This window comes from Budorcas taxicolor, chromosome 5 (assembly GCF_023091745.1).
Source record: "Budorcas taxicolor isolate Tak-1 chromosome 5, Takin1.1, whole genome shotgun sequence".
Taxonomy (NCBI): Eukaryota; Metazoa; Chordata; class Mammalia; order Artiodactyla; family Bovidae; genus Budorcas; species Budorcas taxicolor.
Genome location: NC_068914.1, coordinates 147,800,606 through 147,827,653, shown reverse-complemented (window position 1 = coordinate 147,827,653; position 27,048 = coordinate 147,800,606). Strand labels below are relative to the sequence as shown.

Here is a 27,048-nt window from a genome sequence, read left to right as displayed (position 1 = left end):
ATCAACTGACCCCAGAAGCATCACACGGGAGCTCAGCTTGGCAAAAATCTCAGCTGGCCTGGCTCTGGTGGAAGGATGTAGAAACAGGCCATAGGGTGATGGGGCTGGGGACAGAAGGGCCCTTGGGTGAGGCTGAGATGAAGCAGGACGGGGTGGCACTTTCCTGAGGACCAGCCCCACCCTCCACTCCATCGCCACACGGGGCCCAGGGCCTCACCAGGCGGGCAGTGTGCGTGGCAGCCCTCCACGCACTGCACGGGGCAGGCCAGGGGCTCCGGGTGCTGGCAGGTGACTGGACAGGCGGGAGCACAGCTGTTGTAGCGCCACTCACATTGGTACCCACTCTCCTTCAGGTTCCGCTCCTCACAATTCTGGGCTGTGCAGACCCACAAACAGGCAGGATGGTTAAGGCCCCCAGGCAACCCCATGCAGCCCCGGACACATGGCGGGAGACCCGTGGGGGTGACGGCCCCAGGGGAGGAGACGATGGTGCTGGGGAAATACACAGTCACCCACGCCCGATGCATCTGGGCTTTGAGAGCCCCCCAACCAGGAACCCAGTGGTTCTGAATCTGTTTTCCTTATAATCCTTATGTTCAGTCACTCAACACAGGAAGGAAGAGGTGGCGTAAGTACCTGAGCTGCTCGATCATAATGGTGTGAGGTGTGTTAGTGGCTCAGTGGTGTCCGACCCTGCAACCCCCTGGACTGTAGCTGCCAGGCTTCTTTGTCCATGGGCTTCTCCAGGCAAGAAGACTGGAGTGGGCTGTCATTCCCTTCTCCAGGGGAGCATCCCGACCCAGGGATTAAATCTGGGTATCCGGCACTGCAGGAGGACTCTTTACCGTCGAGCCACCAGGGAAGCGCTTGTGAAGGTAAACGCGATCGCGTCTAATCACAGGCACACTGACCTCTTTCTTCTCTTCATCACCGCTCCCTCTTCTCCTTCTCCCGGAATTTCTCTAGAAGAGGCTCTCCCTGTTGCTCTAGTCCATCCTGACCCTCCTCACACACACCCGTGTCCTGACCCCTCCACCTCGGCCTTCACCCCTACGTGGGTCTTTCTCCCACCAAGGTGTCCACCCCCAGGGTCTCAAGGTCTAGATGTGTGAGGGAGAGGAGGCATGGCCAGGATCACGAGGGACTGCAGGACTCACGGCACAGTGTGGCTGTCCTCCAGGTCACCACCTCGCCGTGCTGGGCACACTCGTGGGCGTAGGCGGCAATGGTGTCACAGAAGCAGGCGCAGTCCCCGATGGACTCGCAGGAGCAGCTGTTGTAGATGCAAACATCCAGGTACGGCTCAGGGTTCACCTGCAAGGGAGGCACGGGCGGCCGTGACCCAGGGCTGCGCTCGGGGACTCCGGCCCTCGGCCAGGCGGGAATGTGCCGTTGATTGGAGCAGGGACAGCAGCTCCAGGGCAGAAGGAGAGATGTGAGGCCACGGTCCCCGGGAGGGGGTGGGTAAAAAGGCAGAAATCCTATGTTCTCATCTGGATTCCAGATGAGAAAGGGGAGGGAAAGGCAGGCTTGCCAGCCTCTCAAAAATGAGATGTGCCTGAGAATTTTTCAGAAGAACATTCCTTTCAATCCATCTGTTCCAGGTACCTGCTGAGCCACCATCCATCCCCATAACCCACTCCCACCCTCATGGGACTCTGGGTGCTTTATATAAACACCACACACACACACATACACACTGTTTTCTGGCCTCCATTCAGCAAAGAGACCAAGAAAACCGAAAACCCATCAGGACCACCCATACTGCCCCACTAAGATGCTATAGGCTGACATGCTTGGACCTTGGCTGGCCCAGTGCTCCTGGACTCCAACCCCAAACCTACCCTAGGGAAGCCCACCTGTTGTCTACATTCAAGCCCAGTAACCACCTCCCGCCTTCATCTGCCGCACACCTGACCCCCATACACCAGCCTTCCTACCCGATGGCCACCCGCTGTCCACATTCAAGCCCAGTAACCTCCTCCCGCCTTCATCTGCCCCACGCACCAGCCTTGCTCGGGGAAGTTACAGTTGGCATGAACCAGATATTAAGCAGCTCACTGTGCCCAGTAGCCTTGGTGTCTTTGACCCTCTCACTGCTTCCCCACTTCCTGCTTGGGTGCCCGAGGTCTCCACCAAACCAGGGGATCCTACGTATCCTTCCGGGTCCTGAGGGACTAAAAATCACTGACTGGACAGGAAGAGATGAAACACAGGTGTTCAGCCACTCCCACGAGAGAGACACGACGAAGCAGCAGGTCTCTGCACCTGGCTGTGACTGCCCCCAGATGTGTACATACATACACAAATATACACGTACCCACAGATACACACGTGCGCATATATACATTCAGACAGAGACAGAAAACTACACTGAACCTTTTTTGCAGAAATTCCTCATCACCACGTGAGATAAAGACATCAAAAGAAGCCATAAAATGCAGGCTCAAAATCTGGGTTTAAGGGGACTTCCCTGGTGGCCCAGTAGTTGGGATTCTGCACGCCCAATGCAGGGGGCACAGGTTCGATCCCTGGTCAGGGAACTAAGATCCCACATGCCATGCAGAGCAGCCAAAAAAAATTTTTTTTTAATCTGGCTATAAGACCAGAAGAGTTTCTGTAAGACAAGACTTGGGAGCCCAGGGCAGGGGTCGGACGCCTAGGGCCAGAGACACAGCAAGGGCAGGAGAAGGGAACCTACCATTCTGAGGTTAGAGATAAGGTAACCTGTGGGAGACAAGCCCCAAGACTGAGGCCAGGAGAGCAGCTCAGGCCGCATAGAGAGCCAACCATTGCACAGAAGAAAAAGGCTTTGCCAAGCATTGCTTTCCTGATAAGCCGTCGATTATTCTTTCTGTTTCTCAGACTGAAGCCACGAGATGTGAGCAACTACAGATCATTTCTAAAGCTCCTGGAAGCATCCATGGTTAGAAGTGCCTGCCCCCCAGATCCCCCGCTGCCCTTACCAGCCTGTTGCACTCCCGGAAAACATCACTGGTGAGGACCCTGCAGGAGGAATCCACCATGGTCTGCTTCATGACGTTGTTGTGGCAGGTGGCAGGGGCCGAGCCCAGCGGCACCTGGGGAACCAAGAGGGAGAACATAGATGGACCCAGAACAGTCAACCCGGAAGCACCCAAGAGGCCCTCTCCCCAAGCCCCGCCCCCTGCAGGCCACACCACCCACTTCGCACAGCAGTGGGGACTCCAACCTACTTTCTGGGTGTCAGCGCACTGCGGGCTCACTTTCCAGGAATTCCCAAAGTCCACAGGGTCTTCCTCCACTTGGAGGCTGCTGCTGGTGAGGTCATTGTTCTGGACGCCATCGAAATTCCCACACAGGCCGCATACCCGCTCCTGGGGGACAAGTCAGGGGAGCATGAGCTTTGCAAACCTCGGAGCAAATTGGCTGAGTCAGGAGGAGGAGGGTTCCAGGCAGCACGGGAGGCAGACTTGCCTGAGGAAGAGGAGGAGGAAAGGGGATGCGAGGGCAGCCCAGAGGGAGACCAAGGTGGTCAGCAAAGCCTCAGCCCTGCCAAGGCCCTTTCCCTGCTTCTGCACTGACCCCCATGCTGTAGTTGTTCAGTCACTTAGTTGTGTCCGACCCCCTGTGACCCTGTGGATTGGCCTCCCTGTCCTTCACCGTCTCCCTGAATTTGCTCAAACTCACGTACATTGAGTCAGTGATGCCATCCAACCATCTCATCCTCTGTCTCCCCCTTCTCAGTATGAGCATAAATGACCCCATGTTAAGGTTAAGGAAACCAAGGTCATTCACAGAGAGAAGCAGTGCACCCAGGTCCCTTGGAGGGCTAGTTAAGCAGCCTGGGCCTTGATCCCTGCAGTATAAACCATCAGCTGCCCCAGTAACGGTCTGAGCAGAAGAGAAGCTGGTTCAGCATTACATCAGTGAGAGTGAGAGGCCTGAGGAAGGAGCCCTCTACTCCCACTTGACTGTGGACAGGTGCTTGCCTTCCCTGGACAACTGCAGCCTGTTCAGAGCAGGCTGGCCAGGACTCTCTGCGTGTTAGTCACTCAGTCGTGTCCAACTCTTTGCGACCCTGTGGGCTATAGCCCACCAGGTTCCTCTGTCCCTGGAATTATCCAGGCAAGAATACTGGAATGGGTTGCCATTTCCTTCTCCAGTGAATCTTCCCGACCCAGGGATCTAACCCAGTTCTCCTGCATTACAGGCAGATTCTTTACCATCTGAGCCACCAGGGAAGACCAGGATTCTGCTGTATACTAAATGCTACCAGGGCTGACATAATACCTTACTTCTCTCCATGTTCACCTATCAGGGGGTGCAGTATACAACAAATCCTGACCAACTAATGAATGAATAGATGGAAACCATCACATAAGAACCACTGGACAAAGATTTCTCCAGCGGTCCAGTGGTTAAGACTCTGCCTTTCAATACAGGGGATGCAGGTTCGATCCCTGGTCAGGGAACTAAGATTTCATAAGCTGCAAGGTATGCCAAAAAAACATTATTTTAAGTGGACAAAATCAGCCTGGAAAAGAAAAGGTGATGCTTTTAGAACTTTTTTGAAGTCCTGCCTTGAGACAAAGAGAGGTGACTTATTTTGTTTTGCTAGGAAACATGTAAGAAAAATGTTCTCACAGGAGGGCAAAAGGACAAAGATTTTTACGTGGCCTAACGGCCCCTGTGTATGGCCCTGCCTGGTCCCTGTCCTTACTGACCACCAATCACCTCAAGCCCCTCCTCTCTAGCCACCCTGGTCTGCTTGTTCCATACAAACACCATCTACCTCAGGGACTTGGCACCTGCTGTGCCATCTGCCGAAACTCAGGATATTTACCATCTGCCTAAAGTCAGGATATTTACATGACTCCCTTCCCTCTTCCCCAAAGACTCTTCTCACACTTTCTGAGACAAGTCTCATCAGACCAACCAATCTAAAATACTTAGTGGCCCAGCGGTTTAGAATCAGCCTTGCAATGCAGAAGATGTGGGTTTGATCCCTGGTCGGGGAGCTAACATCCCACATGCCGTGGAGCAACTAAACCCGAGCACCACTAGAGAGTCCCTGCTCTGCAATGGAAGAAGTAAGATGCAACACAGTCAAATAAATAAATAAAAATAATAATAACATATAACAGGGACTTCCCTGGTGGTCCAGTGGCTAAGGCTCCATGCTCCCAATGCAGGGGGCATGGGTTTGATCCTTGGTCAGGGAACTAGATCCCACATGCTGCAACTAGGAGTTTACATGCTGCAACTAAAGAGTTCATGCTGCAACTAAGACTCAGAGCAGCCAAATAAATAAATATATATTTTTAAAATGTATATATAATCTTTAAAAAATAAAACACACAATATCCCCACTAGAGTATGACCTCCGTCAGGCTTCCCCGATGGCTCAGAGAGGAAGGGATCTGCCTGCAGTGCAGGAGATACAGAAGATGCAGGTTCGATCCCTGGGTCAGGAAGATGCCCTGGAGGCGGGCATGGCAACTCACTTTAGTATTCTTGCCTGGAGAATCCCATGGACAGAGGAGCCTGGTGGACTGCAGTCTATGAGGTCACAAAGAGTCAGACACAACTGAGCGATTAAGCAAGCAGGTAGGGTTGTGGTAGGCAAAACGATACCAGGCCCCGAAGATGTCCACGTCCTAATCCCCAGAATCAGGAATATGTCACCGTACACGGCTAAGAGAACTTTGCAGGTGTGTTAGGTCAAGGATCTTGAGACAGGAAGACTGTCCTGGGTCATCGGGGTGAGCTCAGGGTGATCACTGGGCCCCATACGGGGTGCAGGAGAAGTCAGAATGATAAAGGCGATGAGACAGAGGGAAATAGAGAGCAGAAGCTGCTATGCTGCTGGCTTTGAAGGTGGAGGATGGGCCACAGCCAGGGATTCAGGCAGTCTCCTGAAGCTGGGAAAGGCAAGGACAGAGTCTCCCCTCACTGTATCAATAGGAAGTGATTTGCCCCCGTACCCAGAGTGCCTAGAACAGTGCTTGACACGTAACAGGAGTTTAGTAAGCATTTGTTGAATAATGGAATGAGTGCGTTGCTGATGCTCTCCAGAAATGGCATGGGGTCACAAGGAGCAGCCTCACTCAGGTATGAGCTGAGAATGAGCCATCAGAATGCTGGGAAAGTGGGTCCTGCCGCTAGGGCAGACAGAGCACTCATCACATACATGCGTGGAGGAAACGAAGTCCCAGCAAACCGTCGAGACCTGGACAGACATCACGAGATTTCCCCCAAGCAGGTGATGAGCCGGCTCACCACAGCCCTCGGCAGGTGCTGGCCTGGGCTCCGTGGGAGGCGCACCCAGAATGTTCTGCCGTGTTATAGCCACATTGTGCGTGATGGATTTTGCTCCTTAGGTTAGGAAACCTTAAAAATACCTACTGTCAGTCCAGGGACTGTTTGCAGGGTCCAGGACCCTCCATCCTGCCCACGGGCAACTGTCTCAGGAAACAGCCGAGGTGAACTCTAATCCTTGAGTCTTATCTGTGTCGGGAGGAGGCTGACCACCCACCTTTCCCCTGAGACTGTGGGTGGGGGGATCCCAGATGCTGCTCAGGGAGCTGAAGATGCAAGCAGACAGAAGAGGGAGGAAGTGGAGAAAGGCCACCCACCTGGTACGTCCGCTTCAGGAACACGGAGACGGCCAGGTGCCCATCCCAGACCACAGAAAGGGCCTTGCCCAGCAGCACAGTGATGTACCGGCCAGACTCCACCACCTCAAAGTGCGTCTCATCCTTCATGGGCTTCTTCACGTTTACCTGAGCGAGAGACCAGGACAGTAAGGGACAGTATATATGTGTGTATACATGTATATATATATAATGCATGCTTGTATCTGTGTATGCTGCTGCTGCTAAGTCGCTTCAGTCATGTCTGGCTCTGTGCAACCCCACAGACGGCAGCCCACCAGGCTCCTCTGTCCTTGGGATTCTCCAGGCAAGAACACTGGGGTGGGTTGCCATTGCCTTCTCCAATATATGTGTATATACCTGTATATGTACGTGTATATATATAATATATGCTTGTATACGTGTGTATATATATTTGTGTGAAGTGCATGTATATATGTGTGTATTCGTTTATATATATAACATATAAATGTGAGACAATATATATGTATGTATAACATATTTGCATGTATAATGTATGCGTATGTATGTGTGCAGACATTTGTATATATTATATATATAAATGAGGGTACATATGTATACATGTGTATGTATGTGTGTATACTTTTGTACACATTATATATGTGGGTGGAACACAGTATTTATGTATGTACATGTGTGTATACATTTGTATGTATATGTGTGTATACATTTGAATATATATGTACATGTGTATAATATATTTATATGTGTTACATACATTTGTGTGTATAATACATATAACTGAGTATACAGTATATATGTATACATGCGTGTAAATGTGTGTATACATTTGTATATATAATACATACAGCTATGGGTATATAATATGTATGTATATGTGTGTATGCGTGATTATAATATATATTTGTATAATATATGTGTTTACGTGTGTATATATGTATCTAATACATATAACTATGGGTACATAATACATATGTATGTGTGTGTAGAATATATGTGTGTATATGTGTGTGTTCACGTGTATATATATAATTCATATGACTATGGTACATAATATATATGTATATGTGTGTACACAAGTGTGTGTGTTTGTATGTGTATAATGTGTGTTTATATATACATGTGTCTACGTGTATATTGTAATAACATGGCTATGGGCATATAACATATGTGTGTGTACACACGTATTCCCATATGAAAGTCCTCCCACCCTCCACTACCCCCCAAGTCAGCCCAGCTCTTCCTACACTGGCGCAAATACAGTTACACACCCTCCTCCACACGTGTCTGCACTTCCTTCTGCTAAAATCCATCACCATCTGCACCTGCCCCCCTCGCGGGACGTGGTGAGGTCTCTCCACCAGCAGCATCGGGCTCCACCTGCAATGTCCTGAATGAACGCTGGGTGCTGCTCCCCATCAGCTGACGGGGGAACTGAAGGTGGGGGACCAGCCCACACTCACCTCCCCGTCAAACAGCTCGATCTCTCCTCCCTCCACCAGGATGGTGATGCGCTTCCTGCACTTCAGGGAGGGGACGCTGCACCCCTCATTCCCCACCAGGACCCGGAAGGTCCCAGGGTTACTACCGCAGTGGTCCTGGGGAAAAGGGTGGGTGTCAGGAGAGAAACACGATCCTTCTGCCCCTCCCCAGACCAGCAGACCAGTGGCCAGTGCTCCCAGGCCTTTGAAGGGAGTGTTACAGGAGGCTGCCATGACCACATGCACGTGTGTGTGCTTGCGTGTTCATGAGCCAGACGACACTCACAAGTGTGCCAGCCTCAGCGATCACCCACGAGCAAGTGCCTACAGTCAGGCAGGGAGAAGGGCTGAGGGGCAGGAGGGAGGAAGAAGGGAGACAGTGGGAGTGTGGACACCTCAGCCTGCTGATCCCCCACCCCCGGAGCCTGTTGGGCCAGCCTCAGCAGGGACCCACACTATCAGGCATGCGACACTTGGTAGATCCAAGCTCCAGCAGAGTCCCCTGGGTGGCTGGCCAGGACTGTAACCAAAGACCGCCAGACCCAGCAACACCAGCTGGGCTGCCACCTCTAGAAGGGAACAGAGGCTGAGTGGGCACTGGTCCTCGCTGGGGTCCGCACAGAAAAGAAGCTGAAAGGGACACACTTCTGGCAAACGCCTCCCATCGTGGCTGTCGCTGCGGTGTGATGGGGAAAACCACTCAACTTAGAAAAGCTAGGTGCGGGCTTGTTTCTGCCACGTCTGGGATGAGGTTGAGTGGGTCATTTACCTCTCTGACTCTCACACAAACACACACATACATGCACACACAGCACACACATACAATACACACTTGCATACATACACACACACATACATAATCAGACACACATTCATATACACACCAAGACACACACACATACAATACACACTTGCATACATACACACACACATACATAATCAGACACACATTCCTATACACACCAAGACACACACACATACAATACACACTTGCATACATACACACACACATATACATAAAGAGACATACATTCATATACACACCAAGACACACATACATACAATACACACTTCTGCGCATACACATATGCACATATACACACATGCACACACACATGTACAAACACATAGGCATGCATTTGTATACACACAAAGACACACATACATAACACATAAAGTATGTGTTCATACAGTTGCACACATGCATACACACACAAGTGCACACATACACATACACACACACATATACAGACACATTCATATACACACATACACCCACATGTACATACATAGATAACACATGCAATACACACTCTGCACATACATAGACACATACACTCACACACACATACATACATCCCACACATAAGACGTGCCCCTCTGTAAGATGGAATTAGCCAACCTAACGGGAGTCTTGGGTTAAACAGGTTTGTCTCGGGCAAATGGGGTTGTCAGGTTAATGCGTTTGTGTTGGGTTAGTGGGATGGCTGGGTTAAACGGGTTAGTGCTGGGCTAATGGGATTGTGAAAGTTGTAAGAGGGAGCAAAGGTAGAAGCGCTGTGTCACCAGCAGAGATTTTTCTGAAGGGGAGAGTTTAGTCCTGAGAACACCTCCCAGGGGAGGAAGCGGAGACAGGGAGGGGACCCGGGAAGAGCATCAAGGGGACATCAGCACTGGCTGTGGGGCAGGACTAGTAGCCCCCCGAGGGGCACAGCTCTGTGGGGGCACGACTGCCCACCTGGGCAGCTTCACTGGGCAGGCAGAGCCAGGGCAGGGGGTCTGACCAGTTCCTCTCATTGCACTGAACTGTCATGCTTTCTGGGTGCCCAGATCTGAACCTGACTGAGGATGGAGCTCCAGAGCTGGGGTCACCCCTTCTTTTGCTACCAAGGCTGGAAGGCACACAGGTAACAAACTTGGGCTTCCACATATGATCTGTGGGGAAGCCCCAGAGGGCACCTGGGTGTGCATAAAACCATTTCATGGGGTGCATGCCCGTCTGCCAGCATGCCACTCACCTCTCTGGGGCCAATCTGGGGCAGGGGACAGAGGCAGGGGGCTCCTTCCCCCCACAACAGGCAGGCGTCACACTCCATCTCGCTCGATCCCCAACTCCTTGCAGCTCTGACTCTGGGGCTGAGGCTCCTATGGGTCTGTGGTCCTCCCTCCAGACCACACCGAGCCCCTCCTCCCCAACTCAGGAGAAGGGAGATGAACAGACCTCAATTTGTTTAAGCTGCAGAGTCCAGCCTCCTCGTTGTCATGAATAAAGAGCCCAGCCCTCCTTGCCCACCCATATCGGTGTCAACCAGCAAGAGAAACGCCCAGGAGTCCACCCGCCAGGAGACGGGGCAGAGCTGCCCTGAGTCCACAGCTAGGATTCCCTGGGGCTGCTTCCCACCCTGCAGGCAGTAGGACCTGCTCTAGCCCACACTCCCGCCCTACTCTGAGCTGCACTAGGTTGGAAATGAAAATGGTGAATAGGATAGAATAGGACAGGATATGACAGGATAAACTAGAATAGAATAGGAGCCCCCTACATATGAAACTTCAAGTTTCGAACCTTCAAAGATGCAAACGTGCAACTTGAGTTCTAGCAAGGAACCATCACATCAGGTGTGAGTGAACGGGCAGCTTGTCCCCCGTCTCCCATCGCTGCTGGCCCTTCAGCTCCACCCTCTCCCCCGCTCCCCCCCCTCCTCCAGTCAGTGACTCTTCTTGCCTGGTCACTGATGCCAGCCCCTGTGTGCCAGCTGGTGTGTTGTTGTGCTTTTGTACTATTCTACTTTTGTAAAGTACTATCGTACTTTCCAACGTACTGCACTGTGAGATTAAAAATGTTTTCTTTATTTTTCTATTTGTTTTTTTGTGTGAAAAGTATTATAAACCTGTTACAGTATAGTACAAAATATAGCCAGCTGTGTTAGCTGGGTACCTAGGCTAACTTAGGTGGACTTCTGAACAAACTGGACTTATGAACATGCCCTCAGAAGAGAACTCATTCATAAGTAGGAGACACGCTGCAGAAGAGAACAGAACAGAATAGATAGAATGGAACAGAATCACAGGGAGGGAAGGAAACTCCAGGAGTCATTTCCACCATCCCCAGTGGGCTGTCCACCACACAAGGATGCTGGCAGAGAGGGTGCCGGGGCCAAAATCCCGCCCCGACTCCACTCGCCATGGTTGGTCCCCTGACCAAGCTGTGTCTGCCAGGAGGAAAGAAGCCCTTCTCTCATTCCCTTGTGCTGGAATTGGGGCGATGGGAGCCTGCTCCACACCAAGGCCAGTTGACCAATGAGTTTCCGTCCATCCCTGGAGGCGTCCAGAGAGTTGAGGCAAGCCGGCAGTCACCGGGGTCTTGAGGCCCCGCCTCTCCAGGGACTGGGAAGTCACTCCCTTAGAAACCAGCCCCCAGAGCTGTTTCCACAAGCAGCTCTAGCCTGGGACACCGCCCCCCAGGTCTCACCTGCACCAGGACGTACTGGCACTCCCCCGGGAACAGGTACTTGAGCCCATCGAAGGTGAAGTAGTGAGCCAGGCCCACGGCCGAGCAGCTAGCATCACACACGCGGTCCGTACAGTTCCACTTCCGGTCCTGACAGACGCTGGGGACAGGAGACGGGGGTGAGGAGGAGGCCCTTGGGTACGGGGGCAGGTCCGGCATCAGGGCAGCCAGGACGCCACCCACCTCCAGAAGGCCTTGGGAACTGGTAGGTGGCTTCAAGACCTGCAGATCGGACATTGCAGGGCTCTGCAGTCATGAACCCCCATGTTTTTAGGGCACGGGGCCCAGCAGGACAGGGAAGCCACGCTACCCACTCATCACAAGGGGGAAATGGGCAAAGCAGAGCCCCAGTTGTCCAAAGTGACCCGGGGACACTGTCACCACCTGCGCCAAAAGTGCTGAAGCCCAGTCTCCCGGGACATTACCTGGGAAGGGCCACTGGTCTCTACACAACAGACCCCAAGGCCAAGAGCCGCTCTGAGGCTAAGGGAACACACAGGACAGAAGAGCAGGCAAGTTCTGAGGCAGAGAAATGGTGACCAGCCGTGAACTTTTGCCGGGAGAGGGTCTGTGTGGGCAGCAATGTGTATAAACCCACAGGGACTTGCCAGCTGCCCATGCCCCCATCTCCCACTCTGTACCAGAACCAACATCGGGAAGTCCACTCTGGGCATCAGCGGTGGGATGCTCAGACCTCCAGCCCCTTCCTGCCTGGCCCCTTGGCCCATCCCTAAAGCTCTGCACAGCTCCAAAGAAAGGCGGGGTGATGAGCAGAGTCAGGGACTGGGTGAAGGACGGTCCCTTTCCAGGCAGGCACCCTCACAATATGCCTGGGGGAGGGGGACCAGGATAAGGCCACAGAAGGACCCCGACCTGGTGCCCTGGGGTGGTTTGGTTGCATGTGCAGTGATGGACACAGCCCTTATCTTCCCCCTGCCCCTCTCCCCGCAGGGAAACACTGCTTTCCAGAGAGCATCCATCCAGGGCGAGCCCAGGGGATGAAAAAGATTCTCCCATTTGACAGATGGAGAAACAGAGGCAGAGGGGAAAGGACAGGTGCAGTCATATTCCCATGGGGGGGGAGGGGCAAGTGACCAAACCCCTCTCCGACCTGCCCCCAGTGCCCCCAGAACCGCTTCCAGCCTCACCAGGTATTGCAGTCGACCTTCACCCTGTCTCCGGGGGCATACTCTCTGCCCTGGTGGAAGCAGGGGCACCTTTCCAGGGCCACACACCTGTTCTCATGCCGGACCTGAGGGAAATCGAATGGAAAGTCTTGAGGCCAAAGTGAGTGAACAGCCGCGGCCAGATGCAACCCAAGGAGCCCACGCCCAGATCGGGACTGGAGACCCTGCTCAGCTCTCATCCACACTGGTCCTCCTGGCTCAGCTGGAGACACTCCGACCTCCTCTGCCCTCACACACTGCTGCAGGCAGGCGCCCTGGGACCCAGTGGAGACTCCGGCAACACCTGTCTAAAGCCCCTGGCACATGCATCTCCTTAGACCCAGTAATTCTTCCAGGGGATTTCTCCAAAGGTAAGAGAGTTATGGGCAAAGATTAATGTGCAATTATTTATCACCCCAAAAAAAGTGGGAGCAATTAAGTGTTCAATGATAGGAAAATGACTAAGCCCACTGAGGAATCTCCAGGTGATACTGTCCAATGGAAATACTAAAATCTTAAAAGTTTTGAGAACTACTTATTCTGTTAATTTTTAAAATGAGAGAAGAAAACTGTATATACATATAGTCTCAATTATGAGAAAAATATATATATACTTCAAAAACTGTCTGGAAGGGAATTTAGAAGTTGCCTCTAGAGGGCTGGGATAAGGGAGTTTGATTTTCTTTTTGTGGTTTTTAAATTTTTTTCTGATTGTTCTTCATTGAGCATTTATTATGTTCTATAACTGAAGAAACTGGACAATCAATTTAATGAAATGAAGTAGTTAACAATGTACTTAATGTCCTGGAGGTGAAAGCGGAATACTGGCCACAAGCAGGGATTGACCAGAACCAGAGGCTGGGGGTTTTCAAGTCCCACGAGTGCCCTCCTGAGGGTCTGACACACCTGCCCTCCTCCCCCACCCTCCACCCACCGAGGAGTTACCACGTGACAAGTTATACTCCTCATGGATGCCGCCGAGGGGGCGGGGGAGAACTGAGAAGAGCCACTGGCCCCGGTGGGCTCAGGAAGAGCTGGCCAAGCCCCTCTGACCCCACACGGGGACCTGCTTCCGTCCTGGCAGTCCAGGAGGCAGCCCTGGACGCCCACTCTGCATGACCTTGAGAGAAGGACCCACAGCACTCTGGTTCCAAAGCCACCCAAGGGTGAGAGGCTTCTGGTCTGGGTGCCCCAGCATCCACGTGACCCCATTGCTCCACAGATAAATCTGGGACCCAAGCCCTGGGACAGGGCAGTCTTGGGCTGAACAAAGGGCTTTCACGTCAGGGATCACAGACTGAAATTACGTGTGTGAGTATGTATATATGTGCATGCATGTATGTGTGTTTGTATGCTTGTGCTTCTGTATATGCGTGCATTTGTGTGCATGTGTGTATATTTGTGTGTCTTGTATATGCACATGTGTGTTTCTGTGTGTTTCTGTGTGTGTGTGGGCACATGTGTGTATGTGGGTGTGTGCCTGTGTGTATGTGGGTGTATATATGTGTTGATATATGTGAGTGCCCATGTGTCTATATTTGTATTTGCCTGTATGTATATGTGTGTATATGTGCATGCCTATGTGTATGTGTGGGTAGGCATATGTGTGTGTATGGCTATGTGCCTGTGTGTGCCTATATATATATGTGTGTATGCCTGTGTGTCTCTGTGTGTGCATGCATGTGTGTATATGTGTGCATGCCTGTGTGTATATGTGGGTGCATGTATGTATATGTGAGGCTGCATGTGTTTTTGTTAATATACATGAGAGTACATATGTGTCTTTATGTGTGTGCCTGTGTGTGTGTCTATATCTGTGTGTGCCTGTGTGTGTATGTGTGTGTGTATGTGTGCATACCTATGTGTATGTATGGTTAGGGGCATGTATATATGCGTGTGCCTGTGTGTGTGCATATGTGTATATGTGTGCTTGTGTGTATACATATGCTTGCCTCTGTGTGAGTATGTGTGTGTGTCTTGTGTATGTGTGGGTATCTCTGTGTGGGGGTTTATACATGTGAGTATAAGTGTGTCTATATGCGTGTGTACCTCTGTGTGTCTGTGTATATACATGTGTGTGTGCCTATGTATATGTGAGGCAAGGTTTCCCATCAGGAGGCTCTCAACTTTAATGCCACCAGCCCAGCTGACTCACCCAGAGTCCTACAGCATTAAAAAAGGTCCACAGGGATAGAAAGCTAAAGGCACAATGCAGCAGGTGGGCGGGACGTAGATGAGAACTGGCCCACGTGGAGGCTGGGCCGCCCCTGCAGCCCCCAAGTGAAGTTCGTGCAAGTCAGGCTCTTGGACATGTCTAAAAAGAGGAGACCCATCCCTGCCTAGCATCTGCCCCTTTGGGACACGAGAAGGATGATACGATAAAGGGGACAATTGTCCTTCAAGGACTTCAGAAGAGAACAGGCAGAAATAGTAGTCACGTTTGTTCATCAACTCATGACATCTTGAGCAAGAAAGGTTCGTGCTGAGAACTTGGTCCTGGGTTTCAATCGGTCCCAAGAAAAACTATGAAGTAGAAAAAAATTGGTTTTGTCACTTTTCTCTGGAAAAAACCCCACCTTCACCCCTCCACACTGACCCATTCTCCAAAATCTTTGTTTTTCCTTCCAACTGTGCTATGTCCTCCCTGCTAGTATTTCCAGCTCAATGCATGTTTGCTACCAGGAAAAGACTCTGATGAACTAACTCTCACTAAAGTGTGAATGACTTCCTATGAGGATTTATAGGAGAAGCTTTTTTAAAGTTCTTTTTTGTTAACGAAACTAACTTTATACCTATCATATTTTAGTAAATCTGGAGGTGACAAACCATAGGAAGTATAGGAGATATCTTTGAGACAGGAGGGCTTTCTGGAACCTTTTAGGATTACATTTCATAGGATTTACAATGCCCTCCTGTGAGGCTGTCTGTGAATGGGCCCCTGAGCCCAAGCTCTAGCTTTCAAGAAGCAGCCCCAACTAAGAGGGGAAGGGAGAGAAGAAATAAATCAGGAGATTGGGATTGACATATACTCACGACTAAACATAAAATTGATAGCGAATAAGAACATACTGCACAGCACAGAGAACTCTGCTCAATACTCTGTAATGAGCTATATGGGGAAAAGAATCTAAAAAAGAGTGGGTCCATGTATAACTGATTCACTTTGCTGTGCAGCAGAAACTAACGCCACAGTGTAAATCCAAGTACACCAATAACAATTAATTTAAAACAAAATCAAATAAAAACAGCGCCAAAGTCTTTTCAGGCTTCCCAGTGGACCAGCGAGAAAATCGGGCCTCAAAGGACCAGGGACATGAACACACTTCCCCTCTGCCAAGAGGTTCCCTGATGCCAGCAGAGCTGGATACCAGTTTGGAAGATGTGGCCGCTAGACTTCAGACGTAAGTGAGCATCGCGCAGACAGTGGTACAACACCTGGGGCGGGGAGACAGACCAGGATTTCCACTACACAACTGTGTATCCTCGAATGGTTCTGTGTCTTTTCTCTCCTTGGTCTCCTCTCCAGTGTGGCAGGAAGTGTTGAAAGCTTGAGTCTAGGGCTCTGCCTGGAGGCTGTGTCCAGCCCTGGCTGGAGGGCAAGAGATGGGCACTGGACTGTGATTTGCTGCCACCTTGTGGTGGGCGCAGGTAATAGTCTAATTTAAACGCAGGTGGTCCATTCAAGAATTTATGAACAAAAAGGCCTGGGAATTTTTCTAGAGCAATCCCCTCATTTTTGTTGATCCTTCATGGGAAAACATACAAAATCTGGGCTCTCACCATGCCCGGGGGGCAGAGGCAGCCGGACACACAGCCCGTGCTCACGCATTCCAGGTCATAGTTCTGGCAGGTCTTGGTGCATTCGAGCCCTTCGGCCCTCGGGTTGTCAGCAGGGCACACCAGCTTGACCATGGGGGGCCGGCAGGACAGGCTCCTTTTGCCTTGGAGTCAGGAAAGCCACAGATCAGCGGAGGGGTGAACAGGTCTGCCGTCTACCCTGTCCTTCGTCCCCTGCGTGCAGTCACTCCACCCCAGAGGCTCGGGCTGTCCACGCCCTGGGACACAGCACTGCCTGACCTCCAGCCAGGCCCTGGGCAGCAGCTTCATCTACTCATCTGACCTCTGACCTTTGCCCACACTGAAGGCACTTCTGCTGAGCTCAGCACCCCTCCGATGGCCCGTGGTCCTCATCCCCCAACCCTGCTGTTGCCCACTACACTGCATCAGGACACACCGCAGAAAGGTCCAGAGCCAGGATTTAGCCAGGCGCTAAAAAGGAACCTCTGCCCCAACAAAACCATTCCTAAAATTAGCTTAATCACAAGAACTTTAAAGGGGGCTTTGCTCACATGTCCTCCTCTGTCCGGCCCCCAACCGTCCCAGCCCCTCCATTTAAACCTGGAACGCCCCATCCCTGGACCCTCCTACCTACCCCCCACCCCCGCTTTGTCACTCTCCACCTGATCACCGCCTGACATCACCTTCTTTGTTGACTGCTCACACCCACCCCACCCACAGGCTAAAATATCTGCTCCATGAAGGTGGTGGGGGGCGGGGAGGGTGCGATATCTGCTCTGTTCACTGATACATTTCCTGACAATTAGTATCACTGCGTGACTGAATAAATGACGGCAGCAGATGACTGATACAGTGCCTGACTTTCAAAAACTCTGATGCGCTGGATTGCATTTGTATCTTACATATACAGCTTTTACCACCTCATATGGGTGAGAAAGTCAGAATTTCCAGCCTCATTTTTATATGGAAACGTCTGTTAGGAAACTAAAACCCTAAGAGGTTAAATGATTTTTCCAAATCACATGAAATTCTAGGAGTTCCCTGACTTTGAAAAAAGATACCCCTCCAGTGACTAGACAAGAAGACGACTCTGGGCAAGGGAGACATGAAAGGCCTGGGAGGCAGAACGTAGCCGAGAGGGGTGAGGTCGTGGGGGAAATGCCTCAGTGAGACAGAGCGGGAGGAAGAAAGAGGCACAGGGATGCAGTGACCTTGGGGGTCCACTATGGACTGAACGGTTGTGTCCCCCAAAATCACATGCTGAAATCCTAACCCCCAAAGGTTAGGAGGTTAGAAGGCAAGGGTTGGGGGAGGAGATTGGTTATGAGGGTGGGTGACCAATCATCCCTCATGAATGGGGTTAGCACCCTAAGGAAACACGCCATGGGACTCCCTCACCCCTTCCAACACGTGAGGACACAGTGAGGACCCAGAAGCGGGTTCTCACCTGACCATGTGGGCACCCTGCTCTCAAATCTCCACCCTCCAGGACTGTGAGAAGTATCTGCTGTTTGTAAGTTCCCAGTCTGCAGTATTTTGTTATGCAGCCTGAACGGACCAAGACAAGGTCCTAAGTTCTGATAGCTGGTAAGCTGCCTGCGTGTTTCGGATCCTGCCCCGGCTATAGGCTGAGATGCTCCACAACCAGCCAGCCATGCAGGGGTGGGGGCAAATTCCCCACCAGGGCCCTTGAAAAACAAACACAGTCACAGAGCTGGGTCAGAGGGAGGGTCTCAGGTAAACTGAGAGGCAGGAAGCAGAGGTTGAAAATAGCCCATATGTCTTACAGCATATTGAAAAGCAGAGACATCACTTCACCAACAAAGGTCCGTCTAGTCAAAGCTATGGTTTTTCCAGTAGTCATATATGGATGTGAGAGCTGGACCATAAAGAAGGCTGAGCACTGAAGAATTGATGGTTTTGAATTGTGGTGCTGCAGAAGATTCTTGAGAGTCCCTTGGACAGCAAGGAGATCAAACTAGTCAATCCTAAAGGAAATCAGTCCTGAATACTCATTGGAGGGACTGATGCTGAAGCTGAAGCTCCAATACTTTTGGCCACCTGATGCAAATAGCCGACTCAATGGAAAATACCCTGATGCTGGGAAAGACTGAAGGCAGGAAGAGAAGGAGGTGACAGAGGAGGAGAAGGGTGGATGGCATGACTGACTCAATGGACAAGAATTTGAGCAAACTCTGGGAGATGGTGGAGGACAGAGGAGCCTGGTACGCTGCAGTCCATAGGGCAGCAAAGAGCCGAAACGACTTAGCAACCAAAGAATAATTTGCCTAAAGACATCCCACCTCCTCCTCCTAGGGGGTCCTTTCTACACAAGGATGACAATCTGTCTGGAATCCCACGAGGTCCCTGCTCCATAAATGTGAATATGGTCCCACCAGCCCCAGGTCAGCCTCTTCTCTCTCCTGTGTCTCAACCCTAAACAGCACAGCATCAATTACAACCTTCACACTAAAGGCACCAGGTTCAAACTGCTCTCTCAAATCCATCTGAGAAGCTCTCTAAACAGGTGTTCTGGTCAGCATGTCCCTTGATAGAGAAGCCATTGGAGGAGGGCGGTGTTGACCACAGTCAAAGTGGCCAACACACCCACAGCTGCTCCCTGGGTTAAGGTTCCCAGGGGCAGAAGTGAGATCTCGCTGGTCCATCCTACAGGCAATTCAGTCTTTCCTCATCACAAAATTAAACTCCTCCTGCCTCAGTACGTGGGATGTCCACATGCAAAGGCCTGGAGGTCACCCACCCAAACACATGCCTGAATGCAGCCAGCCCCCTCGCCCACCCAGTCTGGGCAGAGGGAGTGGGGAGCTCGGGACAAGCAGTACTCACTGCGGTGGGACAGGGGGCTGCTGAGGACTGCTTCAGGCAGCAGGCTCCCTGGGGCTCCGCTCGTGGAGCAGTGCATGAAGCCATCTTCGCAGTAGCTGCAGAAACAAAGGTCACAGCCTCACTTAGAAGGACTCCCCGCTTCCCACAAGGTGCTCTGCCCACTCCAGCCGGGCTTCCATCCCGTCATCCATGTGAAACGCAGCTGCTCACCACATTACAAAACAAGAGGGCCACCAGAACCTTCTGATCGCCAAACTCAATGGCCTCTTCTCCAGGTAACATGAAGAGTCCAGGAGTTCCTGGGTTCTGGCCAGTTGCTGAGTGGCTTGGGAAAGCGATCATATCTCTAGGCCTCAAATTCCTACTGAAAAAGCCTGCCTGCCTAACAGTGTTGTTGCAAGGTCCCGGAGAGAAACACCTTGAATATTACAGCCCAGTCGCTCAGTCGTGTCTGACCCTTTGTTACCCCATGGACTGTAGCCCGCCAGGCTCCTCTGTCCATGGACTTCTCCAGGCAAGAATACTGGAGTGGGTTGCCATTTCCTCCTCCAGGGGATCTTCCCAACCCAGGGATCGAACCCTGGTCTCCTACACTACAGGCAGATTCTTTACCATCTGAGCCACCAGGGAAGCCCAGAGGGTGAGTAAAGGATTGAGGGGCTGATGAAAATATTCTGTATCTCGAGTGTGACAGTAGTTACATGATGTACACACTTGTAAGCATCTGTAGCTCTGTATACCAAAAAGGAGAAATTTTATTGTGTGTAAATCATATCTCAATAAACAAAACTTCTTCTAAATTTTTTTAAAAATCAGAACAGCAAAGGGTCATAATCAGGGAAGCCGAGGCTGGGTGCATTAGGCCTCCTGATACTATTCTCCCCACTCCAGTGTCTGAAATTTTCCATCACCAGGACACTTCGGCTGGTCTCCCTTGTAGACAGTCAGCTTCTTTGAGGCCCTCTCTGTGTCCGGTTCATCTTCAGGTCACCATCTCTAGCCTAGCGCCCAGGACAGAACCGGTGCCAAGGAGGTGTTTGTAAATGTTCTGTTACAAATGTTTTCTGCGACTGTGACTGCCCTGCTGACACTGACTGCGCCCAAGGGCCTGGATGAAGGACAGCAGGAAGTAGGTGTGATCTGGATGGTGTGTTTTTTTTGTTTTTGTTTTTGTTTTTTTCAAGAAAAGCATGAGGCAAGTGGGGACAGTGATGTGCTCTGGAGGCGATGCTACTATGGTCAATGTTCTTCTGGCTCAAATGCTTTGTTCTGAAAACACTGACAGGAGGCTGAAGGGGAGGCTGGCAGGGAGCACTCTCATCTCCTGTTCTAGAAAAGGGAAACCGACACCTCATGCAGGGAGTGGGGCTCCACGAGTGACAGCTGGCTTACTGCACATGACTTACTCCCACCACCAGCCTGAAGCTCCAATGCTGGGCACAGGAAGGCAGACAGAAGGCCTGGGTGATATCCCAGCTTAGCTCCCAACTCACTGCGCAACGGTGGGCAGGCACTTCCTACCGTGGGCCTCAGTGTATGCATCCATGAAATGGAGGACTCAGAGGACCATTTCCTAGCCCTGCCATTTCCAGGGTCCCCAGTCCCGCTGCTCGACTCACCACATGGTGTGATGGTCCGAGAAGATGTCTTCAGGTTGGAAGATCTCGCCATCATAGTAACAGGGGCACTGGGCCTTGGGCACACAGGACCCCGTTTCGTCCAGGAAGAGCCCCGAAGGGCAGAAGCAGCCCTCCAGACAGACCTCGGTGCATTCCTCATCCGGGTGGGAGAGTGAGCGGCAGGTGAGGTTGCAGGGGGTCCCACACTGCTGGTACACCTGGCCATGTGGGCAGCTCAGTGCTGGAGGAGAGGGAGGGGCAAGGATAGACTCAGCAGAAATGTTAAGATGAGCAGGACTGTGGTTCTAGGACTAGCAGTCCCACCCGCTGCCTCTGGGACCCCCAATTACATCTGTATGGTCACCGCCTTATCTTCCCACTGGGAGCAAAAGTGTGTGTGTGTGTTTGTGTGTGTGTGTGTGTGTGTGTTTTCCTATTTTTTGGCCACATATGGGATCTTAGTTCCCCGATCAGAGTTGAAACCCCCTTCAGTGAAAGTGCACAGTCTTAACCACTAGACCACCAAGAATCCCCACAAATGACTGTTCTAATTACAGAAGCATATGCTTTCTCCTCTGTTTAACTAGGGGGACCATGCTTTGGTCAGCTTTGAATTCTCAGAGCCTGGGACAGAATAGAAATCTTGGTAGATTTTAGGGCTGTAAATATCGACCCTGAATACTCATTGGAAGGATTGATGGTGAAGCTCCAATACTTTGGCCACCTGATGCAAAGAGCTGCCTCATTGGAAAAGACCCTGATGCTGGGAAAGATTGAGGGCAGGAGGAGAAGGGGATGACAGAGGATGAGATGGTTGGATGGCATCACCGGCTCAATGGACATGAGTTTGAGGAAGCTCCGGGAATTGGTAATGGACAGGGAAGCCTGGCGTGCTGCAGTCCATGGGATTGCAAAGAGTTGAACACAGCTGAGTGACTGAATGCCAACAATTAATAAAAAAAAAAAGACCTGGCAGGGATGGGTGAGGGCATTTCTCCCATGATGATAAAAACAATGACAGCTCCCTTAACTGAGCACCTACTGGATAACCTGCTCTTCACGGGGGTTTTATGCCTTTGGTGCCTCTCAATGAGTGAGAACTCACAATCCCATCACCAGAGGTAAGAAACCTGAAACTTAAGCTTAGTGACCCACCAGGGACCTGCCTTCCAGGAAGAGGCCAAGGCAGGATTTTTTTTTTTTTTTTTGGCTACATTGGGTCTTAGTTACAGCATATGGGATCTATTCCCAGATCAGGGATTGAATCCAGGCCCCCTGCATTGGGAGCGCTGAGTCTTAGCCACTGGACCACCAGGGAAGGCCTTGAGGCAGGATTTGAACCCAGCTCTCTGTGACAGCCCCAAAGCTCATGCTCTTAACCATTATGCTCTAAAAGAAAACAGTCCCCTAGGAGCTAGGCTTTGGGGACGTGCCAGTCACAAAGAACTGGGGCACTCAAAGCGGGCAGCACCCACCTCCCCATAGCCCTTGCCCTTCCTGGCCTTCTCCCACATAGAAACGTCAACAGCTAAGAGAGTGGGCGCTGAACACCAAGTTCCAGGGCTCAAGTCCCAGCCGTGCCTCTAGTCAGCAGTGTCCTCACTGGAATGTAAAAATAGCATCCACCTGGGTGGCTGTGAAGGCTAAGGGAGTTTCAAGTCATGCCTGGCAGGTGGCGATTGTCTGCCGCTTTCCTGCCTTTGTGAGAAAGGGGAAACGCAGCCCGAGCTCTGCAGGCTCCAAACCTAAGAGGCCCCGGCACTGACGGGTCCCAGCCAGGATTCAGCCCACTGTCTGAGCTCACGGTCCTCTCACAAGCTCCCCGATGATGGAATTCTTGACTGGTGGCGGGGGAGGGAAGTTGGTGTTGAGGGGCACTTGGCTCTTTCAAGATGCTTTTCCATTGCGGATCAGCTGTCATCCAAGAAATAAGAAGCTCACCCTGAGGACACTCCTCCCAGGATCATAGAACCTGTTGCTCCCTGTTAGAAGCCATTTCTCCAGCAGAAACCTGCTAGCTGTGTCCCAGGGAAGCTGTAAAGGGAAAGCCTGGTCGTGAACCTCAGAAATGTCCACGCCAGGATGCTTCCCCGCCTACAACTGCCCTGGGTGGGAGTGGTCTTTGAGGGAAGCTGGGAGGGGAGGGGCTCTAACCATGTTAGACACAGACTTTGAATATTTAGAGCAAAGGTGGATTAAGATGGGACATGCATACATGATTCGCTCAGTTGTGCCCAACTCTTTGCGACCCCATGGACTACAGCCCACCAGGCTCCTCTGTCCATGGGATTTCCCAGTCAAGAATACTGGAGTGGGTTGCCATTTCCTTCTCCAAGGGGATCTTTCCAATCCAGGAATCAAACCTGCATCTCTTGTGTCTCCTGCATTGGCAGGCGGATTCTTTACCGCTGTACTACCTGGGAAGCCCTAAGATGGGACAGGTTGGGTTCCAAAGACGGGCGTCCCAATCAACTGAACCTATGACTGTAAGGGCACATTTCACCCAATCAGAAAGAGCTAGAGCTGAGAAGGCTTTTTCCTCTGAGAAGCCGGCTCAGCCGTGTTAAATGTCTCCTTCTTCCCCAGAAGTAACATTGTCTGTTTAACACGTGTTGACTGTGTGTCCACGGCATGGGGTGTAGGAGGGGCTGTGCTAGGCTGGGGGATGCAGAGACGGTAAGACTTGGTCCCTGCCTGCCAGGAGCCTGGGGTCTTGTCTTTCCAAAGGAAACACAACCAACTTCCAAGGGGAAAAAAAAAACGTTGTGCTTTTCAGGACTGTCCTGATAGCACCTTGTAAAGCACCTACACAATCGAGTCTTGCTCCATGAAAGTCCCCAGTGGGTATGGCCTATTCCTGGGGACAGAGTTAGTTGTTTAGGGATTCTGCTCATTTCTCAGGAAGGGAAAATGAGGTGCAGGATGGAGGAGGAACCCAGGCATCCTGCCCCCCCTTCCTCAGGCCTCAGAGGGACAACCCAGGGCCACCTGGCTGGTTTTTTCTGGTTCAGCTCATAGAGACAGATCCCTCTTGTCCTTAAAAGTCTTCAGGGACAGGGTCTGCCGTGGGGGTCCAGTGGTTACAAATCTCAATGGTCCACTGAGCTCATGTGCCCCAACTGGAAAATCCATGCACCACGGTGAAAGATCCTGCCTGAGACAAAGAAGATCCCAAAGCAACTAAATAAATATTTTTTAAAAGACTGACATAGGCTAGATAAATAAATTTTTTCTTTTAAAGTCTCCAGGGATGGGGTCTTCCCACCACCTGCACTTCCTGCCATATCACGAGGCCTTGGGAGCCAGGAAACTCAGGTCAGGGCCTGCTGCTGTGGAGTCGGCCCATCCCCCTTTTGTTCTGTTCTGGGTGGGGGTTAAGAACAGCTGCTCCTAAGAGTTTAAAGACTATTTGGGTAAGCCCTTGGCATTCTGGGGGACTCTCCTAAAGGAGGAAATCCCTCGGGCGGTTCAGCACAGGGATAATGCGTAGTGTCTAACATCGGCGGACAATCGAGATGACAGGGACAGAGTGAAGGGACAAAGGAGGTGATACAGCAGTTAATGCCACTCGGGGACTGTGGGCAGAAAAACACGGGAGACCCCTGCAAGTTAACGATGACTCAGAAAGCAGGTTTGCTTAACCACAGAACCAAGCAGGCTTGCTTAGCAACAAAACCATGAGAGAAACAGGAGACAAGCCTCCAAACAATAAAACAATGATGGCATGCAACCCACATCCTGCCCAGTGAACTCAGTAAGTTAATGATCCCTAGGACATGCTCTCTGCACCCACTGAAACAATAATTTGTGGACCCAGCTTGACCATGTAGGGACAAGAAAACTCACCTGCTCAACCTGGAGCCGGAGCTGATGATGGAAGCAGGACGTCTAGTCGAGAAAGACCGAGGTCTTCTCCCCCCTCCCCACTTTTCCTTTGATTATAAAACTGTAGCCCAGTAAGTTCTCAGGATGTGGCATTTCTCACCCACCCACTTGTACAATCTCACAAGTGTCCTATTCTAATAAATCACTTCTTATCTACCACTTGGCCTCTCGCTGAATTCTTTTCTGCCCTGAGACATAAACAACCGTGGTACTGTAGCTCTTTGGAGCTCATGAAAGAACACCAAACTGTTTTAAAAACATATTCACAGACACCACTTACTCCAGATCATGTCTCCCAATTTCTAAACAGCAAACGCTGATGAGGGTTTTGGAGGGTGAAGTGAAGAGCTCAAAGCAAGTTGCCAGTGAGGTCTCAGCCTCAGTTCTCCTGGCTGCTGGCCTGTGACCTTTGACACCCCAGGGATGGCGGGTTGGGGGCACAACTGCACACATCTAAACATTTCTTCCTTTTCATCCTCACTTTGTGTCTGTTTCTCTTTTTCGTATGGTCGCTTAAAATCAAATCACACTTAAACTCATTTTTATAAGGTCGCTTAAACTTGGCTCATTTAATCCCGAATAATGACACTTTTGGAGCCCCTAAATCTAAACTCCTCTTCAAATAGGTATTATTAAGTCCTTTCACTGTTTTTTGTAGTTCCTATTTTCCTGTTTCTATCAGAACCACCAACATTTATGTCTCCAAATACATCTGCTGCTGCTGCTAAGTCGCTTCAGTCATGTCCGACTCTGTGCAACCCCAGAGACGGCAGCCCGCCAGGCTCCCCCGTCCCTGGGATTCTCCAGGCAAGAACATTGGAGTGGGGTGCCATTTCCTTCTCCAATGCGTGAAAGTGAAAAGTGAAAGTGAAGTCACTCAGTCGTGTCCGACTCTTAGCAACCCCATGGACTGCAGCCCACCAGGCTCCTCCACCCATGAGATTTTCCAGGCAAGAGTACTGGAGTGGGTCGCCAAATACATCTACTTCATCCTATAAATCAGTGTCCACTAGACCGTATCCTCCTTTAATGCCTTCACTTCTACATCCCTACTATTATTCCACCATCAGAAGCAACTTTCCTCCATCAAGAAAGTACCTTTTTTAAAGCCTGGTCAAGGGCATGCGTGTACATGCTAAGTCACTTCAGTTGTGTCCGATTCTTTGTGACCCCATGGACTGTAGCCCACCAGGCTCTCCTGTCCATGGGATTCTCCAGGCACGAATACTGGAGTGGGTTTCCATGCCCTCCTTCAGGGGCTATTCCCCACCCAGGGACTTCCCCACCTCCAGGAAGCCTTCCTTGGTTGCCCCTGTCTTAATCTAACTATGCTCTTCCTCAGTGTGACAGGCACCTAGTAAGGGAGGCAGTGTCCAGCTCTGCCTCAAACATGAAGGTCCAGGCCCTACAGCACTGTGGCTGCCTGGCCACGCAGGGCACCGGGCAAATGTTCCCAGAGCAACAGTAACAACCAACCAGGGACCACAGTGCGGGGTACACATGAGCTCAGATGCCAGGCCTTTAACAGTGCCGGAGAGGCTCTCAGATCGTCTGGGGACAATGACTTTATTCTACTTTATACGACTTCACACAGTGCTGGAGCTGTGGGCAGGACTGCTCCAAGGTTTACCTGAAGTTATAGGACAGGCTTCCTAGGTGGAGCTAGTGGTAGACTCCTCCTGCCAATGCAGGAAACATAAGAGATACAGGTTCGATCCCTGGGTCAAGAAGATCCCCTGCAGGAGGAATTGGCAACCCACTCCAGCATCCTTGCCTAGAAAATTCCATGGACAGAGGAGCCTGGCGAGCTATATAGTCCATAGGATCGCAAAGAGTTGGACATGACTGACCACACATGAGGAGGAGGATCAAAGAAGAGTATACCTGCAGTTATCTCAGAAAGTTATTAAAATACTCCTTTTCCCAGTTACACATCTCTGAGGCCAGATATTCATGCAAAGCGCTGCAAAGAGTCAGACACAACAGAAGCGAGTTAAAGAAGTGAAAGTGAAAGTCACTCAGTCATGTCTGAGCGACCCCATGGACTGTATAGTCCATGGAATTCTCCAGACCAGGATACTGGAGTGAGTAGCCTTTCCCTTCTCCAGGGGATCTTCCCAACCCAGG

General features: G+C 51.1%; 1 protein-coding gene across 1 annotated transcript in view; it reads right to left on the bottom strand.

The window, feature by feature from the left end:
* The window catches only part of VWF (von Willebrand factor), a 122,437-nt gene that overhangs the window by 49,670 nt on the left and 45,719 nt on the right, over positions 1-27,048 (bottom strand). Inside the window, exons 16-26 of the mRNA XM_052641007.1 lie at positions 21,037-21,277; positions 19,418-19,512; positions 16,553-16,713; positions 12,755-12,858; positions 11,568-11,706; positions 8,081-8,215; positions 6,618-6,764; positions 3,216-3,356; positions 2,967-3,080; positions 1,158-1,314; positions 218-376 (exon numbers count right to left, since the gene is read on the bottom strand). Of these exons, the coding sequence (XP_052496967.1) occupies positions 218-376; positions 1,158-1,314; positions 2,967-3,080; positions 3,216-3,356; positions 6,618-6,764; positions 8,081-8,215; positions 11,568-11,706; positions 12,755-12,858; positions 16,553-16,713; positions 19,418-19,512; positions 21,037-21,277 (1,593 nt within the window). The remainder of the gene's footprint in view (positions 1-217; positions 377-1,157; positions 1,315-2,966; positions 3,081-3,215; positions 3,357-6,617; positions 6,765-8,080; positions 8,216-11,567; positions 11,707-12,754; positions 12,859-16,552; positions 16,714-19,417; positions 19,513-21,036; positions 21,278-27,048) is intronic.